General features: G+C 34.9%; 1 protein-coding gene and 2 pseudogenes across 6 annotated transcripts in view; all 3 read left to right on the top strand.

Moving 5' to 3' along the window:
• The window catches only part of CENPC (centromere protein C), an 89,799-nt gene extending 81,098 nt beyond the window's left edge, over positions 1-8,701 (top strand). For 4 of the 6 annotated variants that reach the window (XM_019928105.3, XM_019928103.3, XM_019928102.3 and 1 more), the window contains 3 exons: positions 1,695-1,849; positions 7,232-7,322; positions 8,484-8,701. In XM_019928105.3, the coding sequence (XP_019783664.1) occupies positions 1,695-1,849; positions 7,232-7,322; positions 8,484-8,554 (317 nt within the window). In that variant the 3' untranslated portion in view covers positions 8,555-8,701. Of the gene's footprint in view, positions 1-1,694; positions 1,850-7,231; positions 7,323-8,483 lie in introns of those variants that run through there. The other 2 variants (XM_019928106.3, XR_004526687.2) reach the window with 2 other exon arrangements.
• Positions 8,702-8,847: 146 nt separating this feature from the next.
• On the top strand, positions 8,848-11,795 carry LOC101317984 (large ribosomal subunit protein uL1 pseudogene; annotated as a pseudogene).
• A 2,015-nt stretch (positions 11,796-13,810) lies between these two features.
• On the top strand, positions 13,811-15,182 carry LOC101318561 (N-acylneuraminate-9-phosphatase pseudogene; annotated as a pseudogene).
• The last annotated feature ends 12,612 nt before the right edge of the window (positions 15,183-27,794 follow it).

The following is a 27,794-nucleotide window of genomic DNA, read 5'->3' as shown; positions in this document are numbered from 1 at the left end:
ACCATGAGGACACAAGCGGACAGGGGCTGTTCATGGGGAACTCTAGCAAGTTAACTGGCAGACTCCCGGATACACTCTTACTGGGGCTGTTCATGGGGAAATCTAGCAAGTTAACTGGCAGACTCCTGGATACACTCTTACTGTGAGACTGGATGGGGATTATGGCAGAATTTAGACAGCCTTTGGTGCTGTGAGATGCCAATATTGGTATCTGGGGTATAAAACCTTTTTTGGAGATGACTAGCAAGGGCATCAGTCAGCCAAACAAATGCCATGCTGAACCTTAAGGCTGGTACAGGGTCCTAGAAGCCTCCTCCTGTACTTAATAGGCATTAAACATTTAGTGTCTAGGACAACATGGGCGGTCCCAAGGGATGGGCTATAGAGTGGTGGGGTTAAGTAGGGGACACTCAGCTATTTACCAACCAGGGAATATATACATACAGGAAATATTTAAATATTTTAACAACTGTTATGACTGTACTAGTGAGTACTTGGGACTATTTATCCCAAGTCAGAGGACAGATATCTCAAACCAGAGAGGCAGTATTTACACTTAAAATTTTGACTGTGGCATAAGTTCCATTTGATATCTTAAGTAGCAAAGTTATTTCTATATTCCAGATTGTTTATTTGGCAACAGAGGTAGAAGCACAGAGAATTTTGTTTAGTGAAGTGTCTTAACTGAAAACATTGCTATACTGTATCAGGTTAAAAAAGTTGTGTGTTGTCAAGAATTCATAAGTTTTTGTTTCTTGAGCCTATGTATTTTCTATATCCTGTAGTCTGTGGGAGTACAGTCAGAAGCTGATGATAGAAAAATATATTAATTACAGGTCTGGAAAAGGTTGTAAGTAAAAGGGAAATTAAAAAGTGATATAGTAGGGCTTCCCTGGTGGCACAGTGGTTGAGAGTCCACCTGCCGATGCAGGGGACATGGGTTCGTGCCCCGGTCTGGGAAGATCCCACATGCCGCAGAGCGGCTAGGCCCGTGAGCCATGGCCGCTGAGCCTGCGCGTCCGGAGCCTGTGCTCCGCCAACGGGAGAGGCCACAACAGTGAGAGAGGCCCACGTACCGGAAAAAAAAAAAAAAAAGTGATATAGTAATTTGTGAGCTACAGTTAGAACTCCGGTTACTTAGAGGCTTTACCTGATAAATAAATAAAAATCTTGTTATTTAATAATCAGTCAAGCAAGCACAAAGGAATTTATTGACATGATAATGATACATTTGTATTGTGGCTATGTTAAACTTTTTAAAGATAGGAATCCTTTCTTATCTCTTAGCTGATTTTGTTTTCTGTCTGAGTTATTATGGGAAAAATAGTAATACTACCATTGTTATTATTAATAGCCAAGACTTACCTAATGCTTACTTTGTGCCAGTGTTTTAAATACTTTACACACTTTAAGTCATTTGATATTCACAGCTCTAACATAGATGGAGTATTATTACCCCATTTTATAGAAAAGAAAATGTAGGCACAAATAGAGAGGATAAGCAACTTGGCTAAGTTCACACAGCTTGTAAGACAGAGATAGGATCTGACCTGTGGCATTCTAGCCCCAGAGTCAGTGATATTAATCACATCTATCTTTCTAAGGCAGGTTTATGTCTATATATGTGTGTATATGCTGTATCAGAGAAATGTCATTGCTATTACTTTGTACTTACATTATTTTTTTTCCCTTAGATCTTGTAAGGCCACGAGATACATACCAATTTTGTGTTGAACATGGTGAGTTGAAAGTATATAAAACATTGGATACACCATTTTTTTCTACTGGAAAATTGATATTAGGACCACATCAAGAAAAGGGAAAGCAGCATGTAGGCCTAGACACATTGGTGAGTGTATTTTTCCATATATTTATGTTTTGCTCTTGGCACAACTCTGATTTGTTGGACTTGATGAAGCGTTAAAAATGCTATTTCCTCAGAAATGATATATGATTACTATAGTGCACAGATAATTTTTTAGTTTTTTTCATCTGTTTAAAGTCAGTCAACCAATGGCTGTTTAAAAGTACTTGTTTTGTGCATAGCAGTGTAGGCTTGAGATTCAGAAGTTTAGGGAATCGTCTTTACTTAAAAGAATTCTTGAGGGCTTCCCTGGTGGCACATTGGTTGAGAGTCCGCCTGCTGATGCAGGGGACACGGGTTCGTGCCCCGGTCCAGGAAGATCCCACATGCCATGGAGCGGCTAGGCCCATGAGCCATGGCCGCTGAGCCTGCACGTCCAGAGCCTGTGCTCCACAAAGGGAGAGGCCACAACAGTGAGGCCTGCGTACCGCAAAATAAAAAAAAAAAAAAAAAGAATCCTTAAAATTAGTTTTGCAAACAAATCATTAGAATTTTAGAGCTGGAGGGGATTATTGAGATTAAGTGTAACAGGAGATTGAGGACTGGGAGCTAGTTGCTTCAGTAAGTATTAAAGAATATATTACTGTATATAGCAGTATTATTGGCTGAAGTCATAATGAGACTCAAGGTGAGTCTCTCTTCTCTGAGTCTGTCTCTCTGTCTCTTTCTCACTGGAGACACACACCCCTATAACATGTATTTATATCAGATAATTTTTGCATTTTGAATTTGAAAATGAAAGATTTTGAAAATCACCAGATTTAAAGAAGATTTAATATTATACCAGCATTTAAAACATGTTACATCTGAGGTACATCTTTCAGTAAGTAACATTTCAGGAACCTGTGAAATCATGGTTCAAAACAGTTCTTTTTACTGATAAAATGAAAGCCCACAAAAGAGAAACAGAAAGAGCATTAGGACCCTTCAGTTTTATTAACTAAGAAGGGCAAATCAAGGCAGAGAAAGGAAAAGATACACATAAGAGTAAAAGAATAATTTATTGCTACATAGTATGTAGAATCCAGATCTAAAGTATTTAAAAATATTCTTTAATCCAATCTTAAAATGTCATAGATCTCCAGGTGGTATTAAAAGAGTAAATATAACATATTAAACTAACTAAAGTAATAGATAATCCCTGTACAATCATTAAGGAACAATTAATAATGAAAATAAGCATTATGAAATGTCATCATTGAACTAACTGTAGTTACCCATTAAGCTATAATGCCTTTATTCCTTTAAAAAAGGAATATTGAATAGTAAATGTTTGGAAGTGTTTGAACATATGTAGCTCTTTATTTTAACATAGACAGTAATTGCAAAAATTGGAAATCGCTGAAATGTGTGCTGCAGGAAAAAAATGGTTATATTATATTTTGACTTAGTAATGAGGTAAACCATTATATATGATAATCAGTTATATAGCACTTACATGTTCCAGGTGCTATACTAAACATTTTTATATTAATTTAAGTATATTATTTTGCAGAATAACCATATAGGAACACCTTTAGGATAAATATTTAAGGAAACTGAAAAGTAGAAAATTCTTTTTATTTTTTTCTGAGTAGAAATTAAAAATGAAAATGACAGAACCTTGAAGGAACTATAGAAAATAACATGTCAGTAGGTGATTATAGTTTAGTTTTGTTTCTTCTAAATATTGCCTTTAAGTTTTTATAATGAAAACTAGACTTAAAGGTTCTTTTTAAATAACAAGGGGAGTATTTTTACATTTTTAAAAAATGAAGCACACTTTTAAATATATGCTTTTGAGAAACAAAAGGGCAAGATGGAGAACCAGCATAAGCCATTAACTCTTTCTTTCAAACTCAGGTCTAGATAATGAGTAAGAGAGAAAGTAGCAGTGGTAGATTTGTTAAATTCAAACCACAGAAGAATGAACAAATTAACTATGGGAGTTTGTTGTGGAGCTCTCCTAGAAAAGAAAAGGGTATTAAGAAATGGGAAATATTGGGACTTCCCTGGTGGTCCAGTGGTTAAGAATCTGCATTCCAATGCAGCAGATGTAGGTTCAATCCCTGGTTGAGGAGCTAAGATCCCACATGCCGTGGGGCAACTAAGCCCATGCGCCACAGCTAGAGAGAAGCCCGCGCATTGCAACAAAGAGCCTGCGCACTGCAGTGAAGGATCCCACATGCTGCAACTAAGACCCAATGCAGCCAAATTAATTAATTAATTAATTAATTAATTAATGTTTTTAGAAAAAAAGAAATGGAAAATATTAAAGTTAAGTGATGTGGAAGACCAGTCAAAAACCAGAAGAGAGAAAAAACCCAAATAAATCAAAAGGTAGAACTATATGAAAAACTAGACAGTAATTGTTCCAGAGGTAAAAAATCAAAAAAGTGATAGCAACACACTTAAAGGAACCAGAGTTCCTTAGAGAAATGTCTGATTCCAGGCCTGGGACTGAGCTTGGAATATTTATCATACCTGATAGCAGACTATCAAAGACCATTAGGATTGGGTCATAAGGTCTCAGGATCCAACTTGAAGATGCTGTCTCTGGACAAAGATGAAAACTTGAGTATCAATAAGAATAACTTCACTGGATTGATACACATAAATTATATCTAAATCCATGAATTTGTAAGGCTACTACAAAAAGAAAAACTTAATTCATCACTGTCGGAGAATTCTAGGAAGCCAACTCACTTTGACAAATATGGTAAGGAAAATAATTAAACATTTATTCTGCTGTTCTCATATAAACTGTACTACTAGGTAATCAAATAATAGATATGGGGAAGTTTATCCTTTTTAGAAATAGTCCAATTAATAAATGAAGAATGAATGTTAGAATGGACTATTACCATTTTACAACACCCAATAAACTATTGGTTCTAGCATCATTGTCTACTAACATCTAAAAAGAACACAACCAGACATTATGTGTCTCCTGATGGAAGAATACAACACTGTCTATGAAGTAGTCTTGCCTTCCCCACCTTCTTTAAAACAAAACAAAACAAAACCCACACACAACCACCTGAAGTTAAGTCCTTAGATCTAACCACCAATTTACAGGAAATAAAGAATGGCAGACTTTTCAGATGACAACCTGGCGTTGTAATAAGCAAAATCCAGCTGTGTAAAGATTTTTAAAACAAATTTTGCTGCTTGATTTCTTCAATAAATAAGGTGCAAGGAATAAAAAAGACAACCACGTGGAATGTATAGAGATCAGGGTCCTCAACTGTGGCACTATTGACATTTTGGACTCAATAATTCTTTGTTGTAGGGAGGCTATCCTGTGCATTGTAAGAGGTTTAGAAGCAACCCTGGCCTCTACGCACTAGATTCCAGTAGTACCCCTCTAGTTGTGAGAATTACACATGTTCCCAGACATTGCCAGTTGTCCCCTGAGGGACAAAATCACCCCCAAATTGATAACCACTCAATAGATTGAGTGCTTTAAAAGCTAGATCAAGCACTGACCATATGTGACTCTTACTTGGATCCCAATTCAAACAAACCCTTAAAAGTAAGACACTGAAGAGACAACTGGAAATTTGAATATTGACTGGGCATTTAACACTAAATATTCATTTATTTTTATGTGTGACAACAGTGTTGTCATGTTTTAAAAAAGGACTTTGGTCTTTCAGTACACATTGAAATATTTACAGATGGTTTATGATGCTGGGCATTTATTTCAAAATAATATGGAATGGGGGAATCAGACTTTGAAAAGAGCAGGGTATCAGGGTTCAGTATTTATTTGTGGGAGGTCATCATTCTATTTTTGTGTATTTCAAAAGCATTCTTAGTAAGATGTTTGCAGAAATGGGGAGGGGTGTGCATAGAGAGCCAAACTGAATAGATAAGGAAAAAACATCTATAAATACATGCTTGACTTTCTGGGTAGTGTGTGTGTTCCTTTTTTTAGGCAAATTTTTTTGGATGTAATAAATATATTTCTTTTATTAAATTATAAAAATACCTTTAGAACCACTTTAAGAGTGTTCCATTGAGAGAGTATATTGTAGTGGCTAAGAACATGGATTCTGGAATCAAAGTACCTGAGTTCAAATTCCAGCTTTTCCATTTACATTGTGACCTTGGAAAGTTACACTTCTCTGTGCCTCATTTTCTTCATCTGTGAAAAGCTATTAAAATAGTACTGTCTCATTGGTAGATGCATATATTAAATGAGTAAAAATGAAGTGCTTAGAACAGTGGCTGGCATGGGGTAAGTGCTGGATAAGTGCTAGCTGCTCTCATTTTTCTGGTATTTTAGGCTCATTTTACAAAACTGGTAAGAAGAAAAGGAGAAGGCATATTTCTCTGAGGCAAAATATTCTTGATGGCTGAATCTCAGAATTTGAATCTCAGAGTTTGAAGGCCCTACATTTTGTATTTAGTTGTCAAAAAAATAGGTCATTGCCAGGTGCTATCTATATATAAAATGTAAAATTTGCTGTGTTTGAATATGGAAGCCTGTATGACTGAGCACTATATTTACCCTCTTACTTAATGTTGATGCTTGTTTAAATGTATTTTTTTTTTTGCTTTTTGTTCTCTCTTTGATTCGTCAGTCAGATTAAGTTACATATACCAAGCATGTAACCTTTAAAGAGGTGTACATAAAACCTAGCTATTTTTCTAGTATAGCTAAGTGATATTCTTTACAATGGTTCTGAATTTTCATAAACTGGTAAATAGTAAGGAAGAACAAAAGAAATGTTTTCCTGTACTAGTTTTCTATTACTGCTTTAACAAATTACCACAAATTTAAACAACTCTCATTTATTATCTCACAGTTACGTAGGTTAGAAATCAGGTGGGCTTGGCTGAGTACTCTGATTAGAGTATCACTAGGCTGGAATCAAGGTGTTGTGAGATCTGTATTCCTCTCTGAAGGCTTTTAGAATGAGTGTTTCAAATTCATTCACGTTGTTGGCAGAATTAAGTTTCACGTGGCTGTAGGGCTGAGGTTCCTGTTTCCTCACTGGCTGTTGGCTGGGATGTCTAGAAATAGTCTATACTCCTTGGCTTATGGCTCTCTTATCTTCAGTGCTAGCAACAGTGAAAGCCCTTTTCATGCTTCAAATTTCTCTGACTTCTCTGCTTCATCTCTCGTCTGCTTCCAGTAGGAAAATTGCCCACTTTCAAGTAAGGTTTATGTAATTAGATTGGGCCCATTTAGGTAATCCAGGATAATCTCACCATCTCGAGGTCTCCTTTGCCATGTGACATAACAAATTCTGGAGATTAGAGCATTGATATCTTTGGAGAGCCGTTATTCTGCCTACCACATTTACTTTTAAGTTTCTTTGGAGTGTATTTGTTGTGGTGTTACAATTTGAAATGAGATTTTAATTTTTAATTTTACAGATTTTTTATGTTAACTTTGGTGACCTTTTATGTACCTTACACGAAACACCTTATGTAATAACAACTGGGGATTCATTCTATGTTCCTTCAGGTAAGAATAATTAAAAACCTTTTCTTTTGTATAGTTGAATACTTATATAGTTGCTCATGAGCACCATGAAAATGGAAGCCACAGTGGTCAAAATGAAGCATGATGTGATTGATGCCAAAGAAATTTGGTGCATATTTTCTTTTAATTTTTTTTATTAGATAAGTATATCAGTGTTTCGGTACATGAAAATTGAATGAGTTGCTAATTGCTGAATATAAATATAGAAGATATGTTGTATCCAGAGTAGAAAGAAAATTATTCCCCTATGTTATCTCAAAGATATTATGTAGTCAAACAGTTTTTAGTTGGTTATTTTAAACATACAGAATAGTGTGCTTCATCAGCTATTGGAGCACAAGTCTTTGGAGATAGGAATTTTAATTTGTTCATTCATTCATTCATTCAACAAATGTGATTGAGAGTCTACCAAGCATTGCTCTAAGGGTGTGGGATACCTGCCCTCATGGAGCTTACATTCTAATGAAAGGAGACAATAATAATAGCTATATTTATGTAGTCCTTTGTATGTGCCAACACTGTTGTGAACACAAACAAATGAATATAACAAAACAGAATCAGACTCATAGATACAGAGAGCAAACTAGTGGTTACCAGTGGGGAGAGGGGTAGAGGGAAGGGGCAAGATAGGGGAAGAGGAATAGAGGTACAGACTACAAGGTATAAAATAAATAAGATACAAGGATGTAATGTATAGCACAGGGAATATAGAAAATATTTTATAATAACTTTAAATGGAGTATAATCTATAAAAATAATTGAATCACTGTTGTATACCTGAAACTAATATAACATTGTAAATCACATATACTTCAATTAAAAAAACCAAAAAAAACACCCCAAAACATGATTGGGTTCAGAGGGAGATTTTTTTTTCCTATCTGCACCCTTGTCTAATTTGTTTTTGCACTCATTATCAAAATGATGTGAAATTTACATTGTTTTAAGCTTTATCTGGATCACAGATGATCCTTGGATTTTTCAGTTCATGGAATTAAATAAGAGTTATTTGTTGTTACATGATTTTTTTTAAAAATTTGCCTCTATATACTGTAATAGGTCTTAGTGATGACTAAACATTTAATCAAAAGGGAATGATTCCTATGGAAATAATTTTTAATTTTCTTATCACTTTATTTCTAGGTAATTATTACAACATCAGAAATCTCCTGAATGAGGAAAGTGTTCTTCTTTTTACACAGATAAAAAGTTGAAAGATGAAGCAAAGTTTAAATATGTGTGTATATATATATTTACATACATACATATAAAACACGTTGTGTAGTGAGATGTTGTAATTATTTGTAATGTTTTAAAATATTCAGTGTTGTGTACTTGTTTCAATAAACATTTCAAACTTCCATATTTATCTTCTAATTTTTCCACGAATATACACATAGCCTGTAGTGATACCCATATTCATAGTATTTTAATAACATGAAAACACCAAAATCACTGCTTCCAGTGATATACAGGCATACTTTGGAGAGGTTGTGGGTTTGATTCCAGACCACCACAATAAAGTGAATATTGCAATAAAGTGAGTCACGAATTTTTTGATTTCCCAGTGCATATAAAAGTTACGTTTACACTATACTGTCATCTGTTAGGTGTGCAGTAGCTTTATGTCTAAAAATTAATGCATATAACTTCATTTAAGAAATACTTTATTGCTAAAAAATGCTAACCATCATTGATACCTTCAGTGAGTCATAATCTTTTTGCTGGTGGAGGGTCTTGCCTTGAGGTTGATGGCTGCTGACTGATCAGGGTGGAGGTTGCTGAAGGTTGGGGTGGCTGTGGCAATTTAAAAAAAGACAATAGCTTTCTTCTGGTTATTGCGGTGTGAGGCACCATGAGTAGCAAAGTCTCCTGTGCCACCCTGTACGAGGCAGTGCGGAAAGTCCTACACAGGAACCAGTGCAAGCGCCAGAAGGTTTTGGAGATGGTGGAGCTAAAGATCAGCCTGAAGAACTATGACCTCAGAAGGACAAACCCTTCTCAGCACCATCAGGCTTAAGTCCACTCTCCGCCCCAAGTTCTCCATATGTGTTTCGGGGGACCAGCAGCATTGTGATGAGGCCAAGGCTGTGGATAATCTCCCACATGGGCATTGAGGTGTTGAAGAAACTCAACAAGAATAAGAAACTTGTCAAGAAGATGGCCAAGAAGTATGATGCCTTTTTGGCTCCAGAGTCTGTGATCAAGCAGATCCCATGAATCCTGGGCCCAGGCCTTAATAATGCTGGCAAGTTCCCTTGCTGACCCCCAATGAGAACATGGTGGCCAGAGTTGATGAGGTGAAGTCCATGATCAAGTTCCAGATGAAGGAGGTGCTGTATCTGACAGAGGCTGTTGCCCACATGAAGATGACAGATGATGAGCTTGTGTACAACATCCACTTAGCTGTTAACTTCCTGGTGTCATTGCTCAAGAAAAATTGGCAGAACGTACAGGCTTTGTACATTAAGAGCACCATGGGCAAGCCCCAGCACCTATACTAAGGTACAGCTTGATAAACCATACTGCCACCATTAAAAAAAAAAAAAAAAAGACAATAATGATCAACTGCTGCATCTATTGACTTCCTTTCACAAATGATTTCTCTGTAGCATGCATTGCTGTTTGATAGCATTTTAAGTACAGTAGAACTTCTTTCAAAATTGGAGTCAGCCCTCTCAAACCCTGCTGCTGCTTTATCAACTATAAGATTCTAAATCCTTTGTCATTATTTCAACAGTCTTGTCATTTCTACAGTCATTCCAACATCTTCACCAGGTATAAATTCCATTTCAAGAAACAGCTTTCTTTGTTCATCCTTAAGAAGCAACGCCTGATCTGTTAAAGTTTTCTTAGGGTATTGTAGCAATTGTCACATCTTCAGACTCCACTTCTGATTCTAGTTCTCTTACTATTTCCACACATCTTAAGTTCCTTCACTGTAGTCTTGAACCACTCAAAGTCATCCATTAGGGTTGTAATCAACTTCTTCCAGACTCCTGTGTTCATGTCTATATTTTGACCTCTTCCCACAAATCATGAATGTTCTTAATGGCATCTAGAATGTTGAATCCTTTCCAGAAGGTTTTTGAATTACTTTCCTCACATCCATCAGAGGAATCACTATCTATGGCAGCTATAGCCTCCTGAACTATATTTCTTAACTAATAGACTTGAAAGTCAAAATTACTCCTTGATCCATGGGCTTCAGAATGGATGTTGTGTTAGGAGGCATGAAAACAACATTAATCTCATTGTGCATGTCCAGTAGAGCTCTTGGGTGACCAGGTGTGTTGTCAGTGAGCTGTGGTATTTTGAAAGGAATCATCTTTTTCTGAGCAGTAGTTCTCAACAGTGGGCTTAAAATACTCAGAAAACCATGTTGTAAAGAGATGTGCTGTCATCCAGGCTTTGTTGTTCCATTTATATATAGAGTACAAGAAGAGTAAATTTAGCATAATTCTTAAGGGCCCTAGGATTTTTGGAATGGTAAATGAGCATTGGCTTCAACTTAAAGTCACCAGCTCTCTAAAGAGAGTCAGCCTGTCCTCTGAAACTAAAGCTAGACACTGACTTCTCCTCTCTAGGTATGAGTCTTAGATGGCATTTTTCTCAACATAAGTCTCTTTTGTCTACACTGAAAATCTATTGGCTTAATGTAGCCACCTTCATGAATTAGCTAGATCTTCTGGATAACTTGCTGCAGCTTCTACATCAGTACTTGCTTCACCTTGCACTTTTATGTTATGGAGGCAGTTTCTTTCCTTAAACTTCATGAATCAACCTCTGCTGGCTTCAGACTTCTGCAGCTTCCTTACCTCCCTCAACCTTCATAGAATTGAAGAGTGTTAGAGCCTTGCTCTGGTTTAGGCTTTGTCTTAAGAGGATACTGTGACTGGTTTGATCTTCCGTCCAGAACACTAAAACTTTTATCATGTCAGTAAGGCTCTTTCACTTTCTTATCATTCATATGTTCACCAGAGTAGCACTTTTAATTGCCTTCAAGAATTTTTCCTTATCTTGGCTCTTGTGAGTTATGCTGTAATGAACATAGGAGTGCAGATATCTCTTCTAGGTACTGATTTCATTTCCTTTGGATATATGTGCAAAAGAGGGATTACTGAATTGTATGGTAGTTCTATTTTTAATTTTTTGAGGAACTTCCATACTGTTTTCTATTAAGGCTGTACCACTTTATATTTCCACCAACAGTGTAAAAGAGTTTCCATTTCTTCACATCTTCACTAGCACTTGTTATCTTTTACCCTTTTGATACTAGCCTTTCTAACAGATTTGAGGTGATAAGCCATTGTGGTTTTGATTTGCATTTCCTTGATGATTAGTGATGATGAGCATCTTTTCATTTACCTGCTGGCCCTTTGTATGTCTTTTTTGGAAAATGATCTCAGTTATATATGATGTCTAAAATTACATTCATAGAAGCAGAGAATAGAGCAGTGGTTACCAGGGGCGGGGGGGGGGGGTGGTGTGGAGAAAATGGGGAGATGGTTGCTCAGAGGGTAGAAAGTTGTAGTTATGTAGAATGAGTAAGTTCTAGAGTCCTAATGTACAACATGATGACTATAGTTAATACTCTAGTGTATACTGGAAATTTGCTAAGAGTAGATTTCAAGTGCTTGCACCACATACAACACACACACACACACACACACACACACACACACACACGGAAAACTGTGAGGAGATGGGTATGCTAATTAGCTTGACTGTAGTAATCATTCCACTAAGTATATCAAAACATGCTGTACACCAAGCATCCCAGTCTAACTCAGAAATGATGCATGCACAGGGTGGACTTGAGAGAGCATGGCAAAAAGTGAAAGCCAAGGGGGACTTGAGAACTGGCTGCAATGTTGAATATATCTCCCATCTCACACAGAGAACAGTTAGCAGAGGGTAGAAGTCTTATAGACTCAAAGTGTGTGATGTTAACTTCTGTCCAAATCATTAGCTGACTATTAAGCTATTCAGAGACAGAGGCTACCCCTGGGGAGCCAGGATAAAAATTGAAATAAAGAATTTGAAAAAATGAGCAGAGACAGCCAATAGCTCTACATCACAGGCCAATAGATTCCACAGTTTGAGTATGGGCAAGATGATAAAATAAAAAACACTCCTTAGATGTAAAACACAGTCTAGAGTTGCTATAATAAATTACCTAAAATGTCCAGTTTTCAGCCAAAAATTATTAGACATGCAAAGAAATAGAAAAGTGTGAAATGTACTAAGGAAAAAATCAGCAGCTAATGGAAACTGAGTCTGTATGGGCCTAGATGTTAGATTAGCAAAGACCAGCCAGGAATTAATAGACAAGCTCAAAGAATTAAAGGTAAAAATGTTAAAAATGAGCAGAAAATATATATATATATATAATCTATAGAGAAATATAGACTATAAAAAATAACCAAATTTGAATTCTAGAGTTAAAAAGTGTGACTGAATTAAAAATAAAAATTATTAGATGGACTCAACAGCAAATTTGAGGTAGCAGAGATCATTTATTTGAAGATATATCAATAGAAAGTATACAAAGAATTTTAAAAGATTGAAAAAATGAGCAGAAGAACCCTAAAGACCTGTGATACAATGACAAGCATTCCAACATGTATAAAGGGAGTTGGCAAAGGAGAGGAGAGAAAGAGAAGAGGAGACAAAATTTTTGAACAATATCTCCAAACTTCTGAAAGTTGATTAAAAACATTAACATTTAGATGCAAATAGCTCACCAAATCACTAGTAGGGTAAGTAAAAAGAGCACCATAACTAGAAACAACATAGTCAAAATGATAAAAGACAACTCGTCAAAGGAGCCAGAGAAAATGACTCATCACATAGAAGGGAACAATAATATGTTTAACAATGGACTTCTTATCAGAAATGGTGGAGGATAGAAGATAACAGAATGACACAGTCAAAGTGCTGGAACAAAAGAAACTAAACCCAGAATTGTATATCAGGTGGAACATTCATTCAGAAATGAAGTTAAAATGAAAATATTCTCAGGTATAAAAAAAATTGAAAGAATTTGTTGCTAATAGACCTAACCTGTAAGAAACACTGAAGTTCTTAAGGCTGAAAAGAAACACACCCGATGATAAGTTAGATACACAGGGCGGAATGAAGAGTACCAAAGGTATTAAATATAAAAGATTGGTTATATGTTTTCTCTTAATTGAAAAGAAGATAATTCAAAGCAATAATTGTAACACCAACTTGTTGGGATATATAAATACACAGTCAAATATATGCATATTATAATCTACACAACAATAGCACAGATTAAAAGGGGAAAAGAAAATGAAGCTACATAGATGCAAAGTTGCTATATTTTTACCAAAATGAAGTTAGCGGTGACCTGACAGAAACTAGGATAAATTTAACATGAATATAGAAATATCTACAGCAGCCATTAAAGTAATAAAAGATACAAATTCAGGAGTTGGTGCGCCATGCAGGCAACAGTGGCATGGGGGCTGAGCCAGGCGTGAGCTGTCTTCTTCGACCTGGACAGCATACTCATCAACATGCCCAGGGTGAGTCGGAAGGGCATGTTGGAGGTGATAAAGCTCTTACAATCAAAATACCATTTCAAAGAAGAGGCTGAAGTCATCTGTGACAAAGTTCAAATTAAACTCAGCAAGGAATGTTTTCATCCTTCTAATACATGCATTACTGACCTCAGGACTTTACACTGGGTGGAAGCAATCCAGGAAACCAAAGGTGGTGCAGCCAATAGGAAACTGACTGAAGGATGTTATTTTCTGTGGAAATCTACATATTTACAGCATATGACACTAGCAGATGTCAAAGCCATGTTTACTGAACTTCAAAAGGATGTCTGCCTACTTTTATTAACAAATGGAGGCAGACCCAGAGGGAGATCGAGGCTTGTGCCTGTCTGTCCTATTTTGATGCTAATGTTGTAGATGGAGAGCAGAAAGTGGAGAAGCCAGCACCTTCCATATTTTATTACTGCTGTGATCTCCTTGGAGTAGAGCCTGGGGACTGTGTGATGGTTGGTGACACACTAGAAACTGATATTCAAGAAGGCCTCAATGCAGGGCTGAAGGCAACAGTCTGGAAAGATAAAAATGGAATGGAGCCATTGAAGTCATCCCCCATGCCACATTATATAGTTTCTTCTGTGCTAGAGTTACCTGCTCTCTTACAAAGTGTAGACTACAAAGTCAGTGTGTCAGCTTAAAGCACAGAAAGGGTTATGCTTATGAATTTTAGCATCAAATTACAGGGTTTGAACTAAGAAAAGTTAAGGCATTCTGTATACTATGACCCAGTTCTAAGAATAGTTATACTTGTCGTGTAATGACCAACCAACCATTGACTGGTATTTATATCTGAAAATCCAGTGTACATTAATACAAGTTGCTTTTAGTAGTGTAATCCAGAAAACTTGAAGTATATTTGTTAATCTGTGGCTTGAAATTTTTTTTAAAAAGTTATGTTATTAATCTTTTAGCATCTTGGATCTATGAAGATATTAAGGAGGATAACATATATGGATGCACAAATGTAGATTTTATGTTTTGGCTTAAAAAGATATTTTTTAAAAATAGATATTCTAAAATATGTATAATAGAGATTTATTAGAGCAGTTGGACCTGGTTAATATGAAGTACCAAGTCACATGCAAATCAAAACATATTTCATAGTGAAATTATTTTTGTATTTTCTGTTTTTAAAACATGTACCATATTTTTGCCTACTTCGAATGTATACTTATGAATTTAATTTTTCTACATTACCTTTGGGGTAGTGTAATTTTCCTATGGTGTATACATGACCAATAAATTCCTCCAGTAAAAATCAGCATATGGTGCTCCTTTTCCATTACATTTTCCCATTTTTCCAGAGTGAGCTTATAGGTTCCTGTTAGTCTTTACCTTTTATGGTAGTACTGTTACTATCTTTTCCCAGGTACACAAGCGGTTTGAGGGACTAGTCTGTCTTGCTGTGGATGAGTACAAGCCACATGGCACCAGAAGTCATTTTCCTTCTGTGGCCACATCAGAGGGGAATTGCCTTGGTGAGGCCTAATCATGCTGCACCCCATCTGTTGCCTACTGACTGAATAGTTTCACCCATATGATGAAAACCAATAGAAAATTAGGTTTTGCTATGAACCATTTCCAGAGTGCCTTTTAATACTTGACTGGCTCTTTTTGGTGTTACCATCTGCCTTAAATCTGTTTTTCAAATTTTGGGAACTATGTGATTGTTTCACAAATTTCTATATCCATTTCAGGGTTTGCTTTGAGCTTACTAATTAATGACTCCATAGTGAGGCATCTTGCAATTAGAAAAATTTCTCAAGAACATTAGCTAGAAAGTCTCATGATATCACCAACGAAACTTAGAGTACTATGGTTAATTAAAGAAAAAAGAAATAATGTTTGGATTGTTTTTTGGTAGGGTTTTTGTTTTTTTTAACTGTTGTATGGGAAACTACTAATGTAAAATGTTAGATTGTTGAGATAGCTATGGTTCCTTCAAGTATCCTACCAAGAACAGGATTCTCTGCCATTGTGCATATGCCTGTTGTGCTTACTTCTCATTCTTAATTTTTAAAAATGTGATTGTGCCTTTGACTGTCTAGGGTGTTGTCACTCTGAAGCTGAATGTGTGTGAACAGGGAATGTTTGTGTATAGCTCTACTAGGTGCAGTGCCCATGTGATCTCAATTATATTGTAGCTGTTTTTAAAATTGTTGAGTCAGAGAATCTTGCAGAAAAATAGTTTTGTGCATGATTTCTCTAGTGGACTGATGTGTGATGCTGAGGGCTTGTCCTTTCAGCTCTCCCACAGGACAGGTCTAGGCATGGCATATTCATTATGCTCCCTGAGAAGGTTCATTGCTCCAAGATAATAGGAGCAGATCTCAACACAAGAACACCTAGGATGTTAAGTGAGCAGTTCTTCAGCAAAAGTGATCTGGGGAGGAATGAAAGAATTGAGTTTCCTTGTCTTCAGTTTGTATTCTAGACAGTGCAGTAATGCAATATTACATTCCATTTGCACCGTTTCTTAGTGAAGAACTTTGTGGTTTTCTGCCTTCTGAGTGGGTTGTCACAGAAGATATTAAGAAACCTTGGAATAGACCTACTATTAATTTTTTTAGAATAATATTTCTTAAAAAAAATGATGTAACAGGAAAAAAAAGATACAAATTCAGAATATTTAAAATGGTACACTAAAAAGATTGTCTAACCCAAAATAAGGCAGGGAAGAATAAAGGAATAACAACAAAACCCCATGAGACATATAGAAAAGAAAAAGGAAAATGGGAGATATGAATCCAATCTTACCAATATTTACATTAAATGTGACTGGATTAAACACTCCAATCAAAAGGCAATGATTGTTAGACTGGATTTTTAAAATTCAAGATCCAAGTATGTATAATAGCCATTTTTAATTCAAAGACACAATAGGTTGAATGCAACATGACAGAAGAAGATCTACTGGTGTACCATGTTTTATTGCACTTCACTTTACTGTGCTTTGCATGTTACATTTTTTTACAAATTGAAGGTTCGTGACAACCTTTTGTTGAGTAAGTCTACCAGCATTATTTTCCCAACAGGTTTGTTTTTAAACTAAGGTATGTACATTTTTAAGAAACATAATGCTATTTATTGCACACTTAATATACTATAGTATGGTGAAAACATGACTTTTATATGCACTGGGAAACCAAAAATTTCATGTGACTTACATTCTCGCTTTATTGTAAATTTGCTTCATTGTGGTGGTCTGGAACTGAACCTACCATATCTCTGAGGTATGCCTGTACCAGACAAACAGTAAATAAAAGACAGCTTAAGTGGCTATAGTAATATCAGAGAAATAGACATTAATATGAAAATATTACAACGTGATATTTCATAATGATAAAAGGGTCAATACAGCAATAAAATATAACAACAGTAAATGAATATGAACCTAACAATACAGTCTCAAAATACATGAAGTCAAAATTGGCAGATTTAAAAAAGAAATAGATATTCAACAGAATGAGTTATCAATATTTCTATCAATAATGGAAAGAAAAACTACACAGAAAATCAGTAAGAATATAGAAGACTTAAACAATACAATCAACCAGCTCTTTCTAATAGATATAGAATATTCTACCCAACAACAGACAACATATTTGTTTCTAATACACATGGAACATTCTCCAAGATCATACTGTGGATTATCAAACAATCTAGATAAATGTTAAAGTATTGAAGTGTACAAAGTGTCCACATCGGGGGATGACAACACCTACAGGCTGAATCCAGCTCACTGCATTTTGTATATAAAGTTTTACTGAAACATAACCACACTTATTCATTTACCTATTGTCTATGGCTGCTTTCATGTTTCAATAGCAGAACTGAGAAATTGCAATAGAAACCACACGGCTGTCAAAGGCTAAAATTGTGGAAAAACTTAGCAAATCTCTGAATTAGTAATCAACACAGAGAAACAAATTTGGGGAACCCTCAAATAGTTGGAGTTTATGAGACACTTCAAAATAACCAATGGGTTATTTAAGACATTAGAAAATGGCTTAAATTAGGCAAAAACAAAAATGGCTTATTAAGGTGCAGCTTTAAATGGTTGAATTAGAAAGGAAGAAATTTTACAATAATCTAAGCATCCAGCTTAAGAAGCTAGATAAAGAAGAGCAAATAACACCAAAGTATGCAGAACAGAGTAAATTATAAAGACCAGATCAAAAATCAGTGAAATATTAGAAACAAAAAGACAATAGAGAAAAATAAGTGAAACCAAAAGTTAATCATTTTGAAAGAACAACAAAACTGATAAAAGCTTAGCAAGAATGAACAAGAAAAATTATTATATAGCATAATTTGTGCTCCAGATACTGTACTAAACATTTTTGTATTAACTTAAGCATGTTTTATGTCAAATCTCAAGAAAATTGTTGAAGGAGAAAATATTATAAACTTTATGCAAATCAAGTTGAACATTTAGATATAGGCAAATTCAAAACTAAATTTATCAAAACTAAAGAGATAAGAAATCTGAATACTGTGATACTTATTAAAGAAGTTAAAACCATAATTAAAAATCTTCCCATAAAGCAAACTCCAGGCCTGGATGATGTTACTGGTATGTCTTTCTACCATTTGAGAAGGAAGTACTATCAATCTTTTATAAACTCTTCCAGAGATTACCAGAAGAATGGATAGTTTTGAACTCATTTTATAAGGCGTGTATACCTTGATACCACCACTTGACAATGTTGTAATAAAAAAAAAAAAGAAAACATAAATATTCCCTCAGAGACCTAGATACACAAAAAATCCTTAAAATATCAAGAGATTGAATACAGCAATATATAAATAGAATAGTACATCATGACAAAGTGGGCTTTATTCCAGAAATGCAAGGGAGATCAAAATTTGAAAAAAATGTACTTCACCAAGTGGTGAATTATAAGTGAGAAAACCATATGATCATTTTAATAGACACAGATAAATAGATTCTTGATTTTAAAAAGAGAACTCAGCAAACCAGAAATGCAAAGAACTTCCTCAGTCTAATAAAGGAATTTTTTTTTAAGTTTACAGCCAACATTGTACTTTAAGGTGAAATGAATGCCATTAACGTTGGCCACAAAGCAGGATGGCTATTCTTACTGTTTCTATTCAATACTTTGCAGGATGTCCTAGCCAGTACAGTAAGTCAAGAAAAAGAAATATAAAGCATAAAGATTGAAAGGAAAAGTCGAAATGTCTGTATTCACAGGTGTGATGGTATATATAGAATACATTCATAGAAAATCTTAAGCAATCTTAAAAAAAGTGATAACTAGTGAATTTAGCAAGGTCATAGAATAAAAGTTAAATATATAAAAATCACTTGTACTTCTAGATATCAGCAAAAAAAACCCTTGAAAAATGAAATTAGAGAAATAATATAATTTACCATAGCATCAAAAACATGCAGTGCTTACCAATAAATTTAACAAAAGATGAACAACATCTCTATTTTGAAATTATAAAATAAGACCAAGAGAAATATAAGACCTAAATAAATGAAGAGATATATCATGTTCACTGAAGTGTACATAATGCTGGTTTAGATGAGAATTCTTCCTAAATTGACCTAAAGATCAATGCAATCCCAATCAACATCCCAGCAGGCTATTTATATAGTAGATATTGAGAAGCTAATTCTAAAATTTTTATGCAAATTCAAAGAACCTACAATACAATTGGCAAAACAGTCTTGAAAATCTTGAACAAAATTAGAAGACTCACAGAGTCTTTTTAATAAAGACAACTGGATGTCCATGTAGGATAAAAATTGATCTTGACCCCAACCTGACACTATACGAAAGAAACTAATTCGAGATGGATCGTATAACATAAAACAAAAGAGCTAAGCATAACATAAAATAAAGCTTATCTTCATAAACAGATATTTCAAACCTACTTGGAATGGCTAAAATTAAAGACTGATAACACCAAATGTCAACAAGGGTGTGAAGCAAATGCAATTCACATAATTTGCTGGTGGGAGTGTAAAATGATAAAATGACTTTGGAAAAGTGTTTGGCAGTTTATCATAACATTAACCATATACTTTAACCTAGCGATTCCATCATTGGTATCAACCCAAGAGAAATAAAAGCATATGTCCATTTATAAACTTGACAAGAGTATTCACAGCAGCTATTCATAATAGCTCAAAACAGAAAACAACCCAAATGTCCATCCAGAGGAAAATAAAGTGATATATTCATATGGAATACCACTCAACAATAAAACATGAATGAACAACTGATAGACATACCATGGTGCATGAATATTAGCCATTGTGCTGAGTGAAAGATTTTATGAGTCCATATGTATAAAGTTCTAGAACAAATAAAACCTATCTACAGCGATAAATAGAATAGTGGCCCAAGGGATGGAAGTGGGGTTGATAGGAAAAGACTTGAACAGAATAAGAGTGACAAAAATTCTGTGGGTTACTTAGGTAAGTACTTAGGTAAGATGTACTTGTCCAAAACTCATTGAACTGTACTTATGCATTTGACTGTAAATTATATCAATAAAATAAATGCTTCACTTAAAAAAATATCAAGCCATTGCAGATGACTGAGCAAAATTCTGTCCAGTCTAAGTAAAGATGGAAATACATCCAGTCATATAACTCTTAACTTGGGAAAGTAAGTATACCAGTTTCTCTAATGATTAAAAAATTTATTCATATACCAAGCTCTATAACTTCTTTTGGAGACATTGAGGAATATAGTGGAAAATGGCCTAGGAAGTTTCACATGAAAAGTAATACATTTGCATTGATTTTTAAAATAAGAGCAAAATTTAAAGCACACTGTTGAATTATAATTCTGACAAATGGAATGAAAATTTTCTGGTTCATATGAGGATATTTAAAATAACTTCAGGAATAGCTGCCAGCAGTTCGTTTCTGATATTTAACTATTTTCTCCCCTAAAACTCTTTAGTGTTCTACATATTTTTAGTACATCTGGTAACATTAAGAAGAAAGCCTTAGTTATTCTCTAATGATCTTTCACACTGACTCTCCTTTTAAGAATGATGGGTTCTAAGCAGAAGCATTACTGTGAAACCTACAGGTTTCAGAGAGGGCATGGCCCTGCCTACACTTTGACTTCAGACTGTTAGCCTCCAGAATTGTGAGACAATACATTTTTCTTGTTTTAAGCCACTTAGTTTGTACTATTTTGTTACCATAGCCCAAGGAAAGTAATATAGATGTACCTTTTACCGTAGTTCTCTGTTGAATTATTTTGATTAATGACTCTAATATTTAGAAAAGATTTTTTAATGAATGGACATATTAATCAGATCTCTTCTGACAAAGAGATATCCTATACAGTATATACAATAGAATATTACTCAGTCTTTAAAAAGAAGATGCTGCCATTTGTGATAATATAGGTGAACCTGGACTATGTTATGCTAAGTAAAATAAGCCAGGCACAGAAAGGCCTCACAGAACTTTGCTCTGCACATTTGCAGCCAGTTACTCATCCAAACTCTGGGTCTGTGATGGCTAATACAATAGCCAGAAACCACATGCTGTAGACATTTAAATTTAAACAAAATAAAATATTTAGTTCCTTAGATGTACTTGCCACATTACAGTGGCTCAATAGCCACACAGTGCTGGTGGCTACCATAATGGACAGCACAGATATATGTATTTCCATCATTGCAGAAAGTTCTATTGCACAGCATTGCTCTTGGGTACCCCATGCATATTTCTGGAGCTCTGTTTTCAATACAGGTTTCTCTTCTCTGATATCCTGCTCCACAATTCCAGCTGTCTCAACAGCCCCAAATTATAATCTGTTTTTTCTGCCCAGCGAGACTTCTGCTCTGTTTGAACTCTATCCTGTATCCAGTTTTGAAAAGCACATAAAACTAGGTGACTTTGGAGCTAACCTTATGCCTTTCAAGAATCACAGCCCTGCACTGTTCTCCAAGGCCCGCACATAGTTACTTTTTATATTTCGCTGGTTTATATTTGGTGAGGGAGAGCAAATTCAATAGACATCCATCATGGCAATCACCACAAAAGTTTGATGATGCTTGTAATAGTTCATTTTAATTGTCAAGTAGTATTCCAAGTTTTATCCATTTACTTGATGAATGGATGTACCTTTCATCCAGTTTCCCTCAATGGTTACATATTATGTAACTATAGTACAATGCCCAAAATAGGAAATTTGCCTGGGTATAATGTGTATGTGTGTGGTTGCATGTCATTTTATCATGTGTAAATTTGTGTAAGCACCACTGCAGTCAAGATATAGAACTATCACCACAAAGCTTTCCTGCATGCTGCCTCTTTATAATCACATAGATTCCCCTTCCCTTCACTCCCCTAATCTTAACCTCCTGCACTACTTTATTCTCCATCTCTACAATTTTGTCACTTAGAGACCGTTATATCAATGGAATCATATAGTATATGACCTTTGGCTTTTTCTTACTTAGCATAATGCCCTTGAAATCCATTCAAGTTGTGTATATCATTAGCTCATTTCTTTTTATTGCTTAGTAGTATTCCTTGGTATGGATGTACCACAAATAAAGATAATATGAACATTATGTATAGGTTGTTCTGTAAATGTAGGTTTTCATTTCTTTGGGGTAAATGCACAGAAATACATATGGTATTTCTACCACGTCAATCTGCTAAACTGTTTTCTAGATTGGTTTACTGTTTTACATTCTCACAATCAACATATGAAATATCCATTTCTTCGCATCCTTACCAGCATTTGCTATTGTCAGTTTTTTTTCAGTTCTTCTAATAGATAAGTGGGGATATCTCATCATAATCTTTATTTGCATTTCACTAGTGATGTTGAAAATCTTTTCATATGTTATTTGCCACCCATGTATCCTTTTCAGTGAAATGTCTCTTCTTGTCTTTTGACCATTTTCTATTTGGATTTTTTTAAATGTTGAGTTTTGATTATTTAAAAAATATATCCACCTAAAACTAATACAATGTTGTATGTCAATTATATCTCAATAAAACTGGAAAAGAATAAAAAGTTTATTTTGGATATGAATCATTTTTGGATATATGGTTTGCAAATATTTTCTCCTAGTCTCTGGCATGCTTTTTCATCATCTAACAGGGTCTTTTGAAGAGCACGGTTTTAAATCTTGATAAAGTCTGATTTATGGATTTTTTTCTTTATAGATCATGCTTTCAGTGTCAAGCAAACTATTTTATTTTTTAAGGTATACAACATGATAATTTAATATAAGCATACATTGTGAAATGATTACCACAATTAAGTTAATTAACACATCCATTACCTCACACAGTTAATATTTTGCCTGTATGTGGTGAGAACACTTAAGATCTACTCTCTTAGCAAATTTCAAGTATACAATACCATATTATTAGCTATAATCACCATGCTATACATTAGATCCCCAGAATTTACTCATCTTATTACTGACAGTTTGTAACACTTTGACCATCATCTCCCTCTTTACCCCACCCCCAGCTCCTGGCAACAACCATTCTATAGTTCTATGAATTTAACTTTTTTTTTTTTAAAGATTCAACATGTAACTGAGATCATACAGTATTTGTCTTTCTGTGTCTGGTTTATTTCTCTTAGCATAATGTCCCCAAGGTTCATTCATGTTGTTGCAGATAGCAGGATTTTATTCTTTTTTATGGCTGAATAATATTCATATATATATATATACACACATATATATATTTATTTCTCAATTTATAATTTTTTTGTCCATTAATCCAGCAAGGATCCTTAGGTTCTTATCTTGGTTATTGGGAAATATGCTGCAAAGACCATCAGAATGCAGATTTCACTTTGAGATCCTGATTTCATTTCCTTTGGATATATACTCAGAAGAGGGATTGCTGGATCATATGGTAATTCTATTTTTAATTATTTGAACGCTCCATTCTGTTTTCCATAAAGGCAGTACCTCTTCACATTCCCGCCAACAGTGCACAAGGATTGCCTTTTCTCCACACCCTTGCCAACACTTGTTTCCTTTTATCATTTTGATAATAGCTCTCCTAACAGATGTGAGGTAATAACTCATTGTGGTTTTGATTTGCATTTCCCAGATGATTAGTGATGTTGAAAACATTTTCATATATCTGTTGGCCATTTGTATGTCTTCTTTGGAAAGATGTCCATTGTAGTGCTTTGCCCATTTTTTAATTGGGTTATTTTTTAATTTAAATTTTCTTGTCTTTTTGTTTTGCTATTGAATTGTATGAGTGCTTTATATATTTTGGACATAAATCTCTTTTCAAGTATAAGATTTATATTTTCCCTTTCCATAGGTTACCTTTTTATTTTGTTGAATTTTTCCTCTATGGTACAGAAGCTTTTTAGGTTGGTGTAATCACGCTTAATTATTTTTGCTTTTTTCCTGTGCTTTTGCTGTCAAATCCAAAAAAATCATTACTAAAACCAATGTCAAGGAGCTTTTCCCCTATGTTTCTTCTAAAAGTTTAGAGTTTCAGGTCTTACACTTAAGTCTTTAATTCATTTTGAATTAATGTTTGTGTATGATGTAAGATAAGGTTCCAACTTCATTCTTCTGCATATGGATATCCAGCTTTCCCAACACCCTTTATTGGACAGACTACTTTTTTCCCATTGTGCATTTTTGGGGTCCTTGTTAAAGATTAGTTTAGTGTATATGCATGGCTCTCTATTCTGTTGTATTGGATTATGTGTCTATTTTATGCCAATACCATACTCTTTTGATTAGTATAGCTTTGTAAGACAGTTTAAAATCAGGAAGTATGATGCCTCCAGATTTGATCATCTTTTTCCAGATTGTTTTGGGTACTTGGGGACTTTTGTGGTTTCATATGAATTTTAGCATTTTTTCTATTTCTGTGAAAAATGCCATTAAAATTTTGAGAGGGATTTCATTGTATCTGTCGATAGCTTCGGGTAGTATGGACATCTTAACAATATTAATTCTTCCAATCCATGAACAAGGGATATCTTTCCATTTATTTGTGTCTTCCTCAATTTCTTTAGTCCTGTGGCTGAGAAAGGCTGAAGCTGAGTTACAGGGCTGTTTCAGGATTTTCAGTTGAACCAGTGTTGGAGGACCTGCCTTGGGGCATTGATACTCTTGTCTCCCACTTGGTCCCTAGGCAGGACCATGGCTAAGAGGTGCTGGAGCCTGGTCACTGACTGTTTCAATGTCCACTTGCTTCAGGGTCCACAGCCGGGACCAAGATTGGTGGGCCTCTTATCGTGGGCATGGGTTGGTGTCAGGAACAAGTCCAAACAGGGCTGTAGCTGGGTCTGCAGGGGTCAGGGCAGTTTTGGCTGTAGCCAGGACCATGGTGAGCAAGTCTACCACCTGGACCTGGGTGTGACTTCGCAAGACAGCCGTCTTTGGTCTTGGATTCCATTGGGGTTTCATAATCTCCTACCCAGATCTCAAAGCTCCCACAAAGCCACTTATTTTTTCCTATGGATGGCTGCCAAAATATTGTTGCTGAGAGAGACTATGAATGGGGACTTCCTATTTTATCACACTGTATGCTAATGTCACTCCTCACACAAACTCTTGACCAATCCTTAGCTCCGAAAGATTTTCTCCTATGTTATCTTCTAAAAGTTTTATAGTTTTACATTTTACGTTTAAGGTTTAGGTCAAAATTCATTTTTTTGACTGTAGATATCCAATTGCTCCAGCACCATTTTTGAAAGGGCTATCCTTCTTCAATTGGATTGCTTTTGCACCTTTGTCAAAGATCAGTTCAGCATATTTGTATGGATCTGGGTTCTGTATTCTGTGTCATTGATCCATTTTATCTACCCCTCTGTTAATACCACATGGTCTTTGTTAATATATCTACATAATAAGTCTTGAAATCAGATAGAGTGGCTCTTCCCATTTTGTTCTTCTTTCTCAGAATGATTTTAGCTATTCCAGTTCCTTTGCCTTTTCATATATATATTTGGAATAAAAGTGTCTATATCAACAAATAATTTTTCTGAGATTTTGATACCAATTGTATTAAACCTTACATCGTTTTGGGGAAATATGACATCTTTACTATGTTGAGTCTTTCAGTCCATGAACACTGTATCTCCATCTATTTAGATGTTTTTTATTTATTTTATTAGCATTGTGTATGTTCAGCATACAAGTCATGTACATGTTGTGTTAGATTTTCATGTAAGCATTTCATTTTTTTGAGCAACTGGTAATGATGTTATTTTTTACATGTGTTCTGTTCTTTATTTCTTCAACATTTAGCTTTTTCTTCTCTTTAAGAGAATTTTACATTAGTAAAAGTATCACCTCTCTGATGTTAGAGTATGTTCTAGCAATTCTTACTCATAATTTTTATGATATGAACCAAATTAATGAAAATAAATAGCTTCAAGAAATTCCAGGATTGTAAACTGAAACTGCTGAGTAGGAGTAAATGAAGTAGTCTAGAAACAACTTTATTGAAGGAAATCAGAAACTTTATAACAAGGAGAGTATAGGCAGACTTTTTCTGTAAAGGGTCAGATGGTAAATATTTTAGGCTTTGTGGGGCACACACAGTCTCTGTCACTTCTCCTCCCCTCCCCCAGCCTCTCTCCATCCCTCCTCCTTCCTTCTAAAGAGATAATGTACAGTATGGTGACTATAGTTAACAATACTGTATTGTATACTGGAAATTTGCTAAGCGGGTAGATTTTAAGTGTTCTCACAAAAAAGATAATGGTAACTATATGAGATGATAGATATGTTTATTAGTTAATTACAGAGATCATTTCACAATGTATTAAGTCTATCAAAACATCAAGTTGTATATTTTAAATGTATACCATTTTTATTTGTCAATTATACCTCAGTAAATCTGAAAAAAAACTGTAAAGACCGAAAGCCCCATTTCCATAACAAATATTTTGTTTTGCTCCTTTAATACCTTGAAACAAAATTTATAATATAGTCTATAATATACATAATTTTAAAATGCAGTACCTTAACTATAACATAAAGTAGAAAGAAAAGGAAAGAAATATTAGAAAAGAATTCTGATTCTTGATTTTAACTTTTCTTTTTCTTCTATTTTTATTGGATCAGTCTGTGAAAGACATTACCACCAGTGCTTTACTTGAGAGGACATTATGCTAGTTTTAGACATAAGATAGTAATAGTTCCTTGGTGTTAACAGCTATCATGGATGTGTGTGAATGAGCCATCTCTTCTGAATATTAAACTTAGTTGAACCTTGACCAACCTATGTTGATATGGATACTAATGTTGGAAATGGGACCTCATGAGTAAGTGTTTTAAAGTCTGTGTTCTGCAAACAAATAAATTTGTCAGCTGCTGCTTAGAAAACATCCATTGTTCATTTATTTTATCACCGTAGGAAAAGGAGGAATCCAAATAGCTTGCCTATGGCTGGATGCATCATTAATTTTCCTGAGAACTAATTTGTTAAGCAGCACAGGTTATGTCAACTGAGATTATCTAGGTCTTCTTTTCCCCTTTAATTCAGAAAGGAAACAAGATGAAAGTGCTATACTGTCAACTGAAAATAGAATTTTTAGAGGAAAGGCACATACTTAGAGGCACCCAGAGCTGACAACTTATATCTCTGCAAATGCCTTTCTGGCAGGGATGGGCTGTGGAACACTGGCACACAATCCAGACAGACAAGTGATACTGGATGGATAAAGGGAAAAAGAAGAAGGATCTGCTATGTAACAAGCACATATATTTAGGGTTTAGAAAAAAATGCAATATACTCGCATGCGAAACTCATATTGCAGCTAAATAACTTTCCTTGATGTTTCTTGTGCCTTCTTTTTTTCCATATATATTCATACATGTGTATATGATGTATATATAATTACATCTA

This window comes from Tursiops truncatus, chromosome 5, assembly GCF_011762595.2.
Source record: "Tursiops truncatus isolate mTurTru1 chromosome 5, mTurTru1.mat.Y, whole genome shotgun sequence".
NCBI lineage: Eukaryota > Metazoa > Chordata > Mammalia > Artiodactyla > Delphinidae > Tursiops > Tursiops truncatus.
Note: the sequence above shows the minus strand (reverse complement) of the source record. Positions and strands in the feature narration are given on the sequence as shown.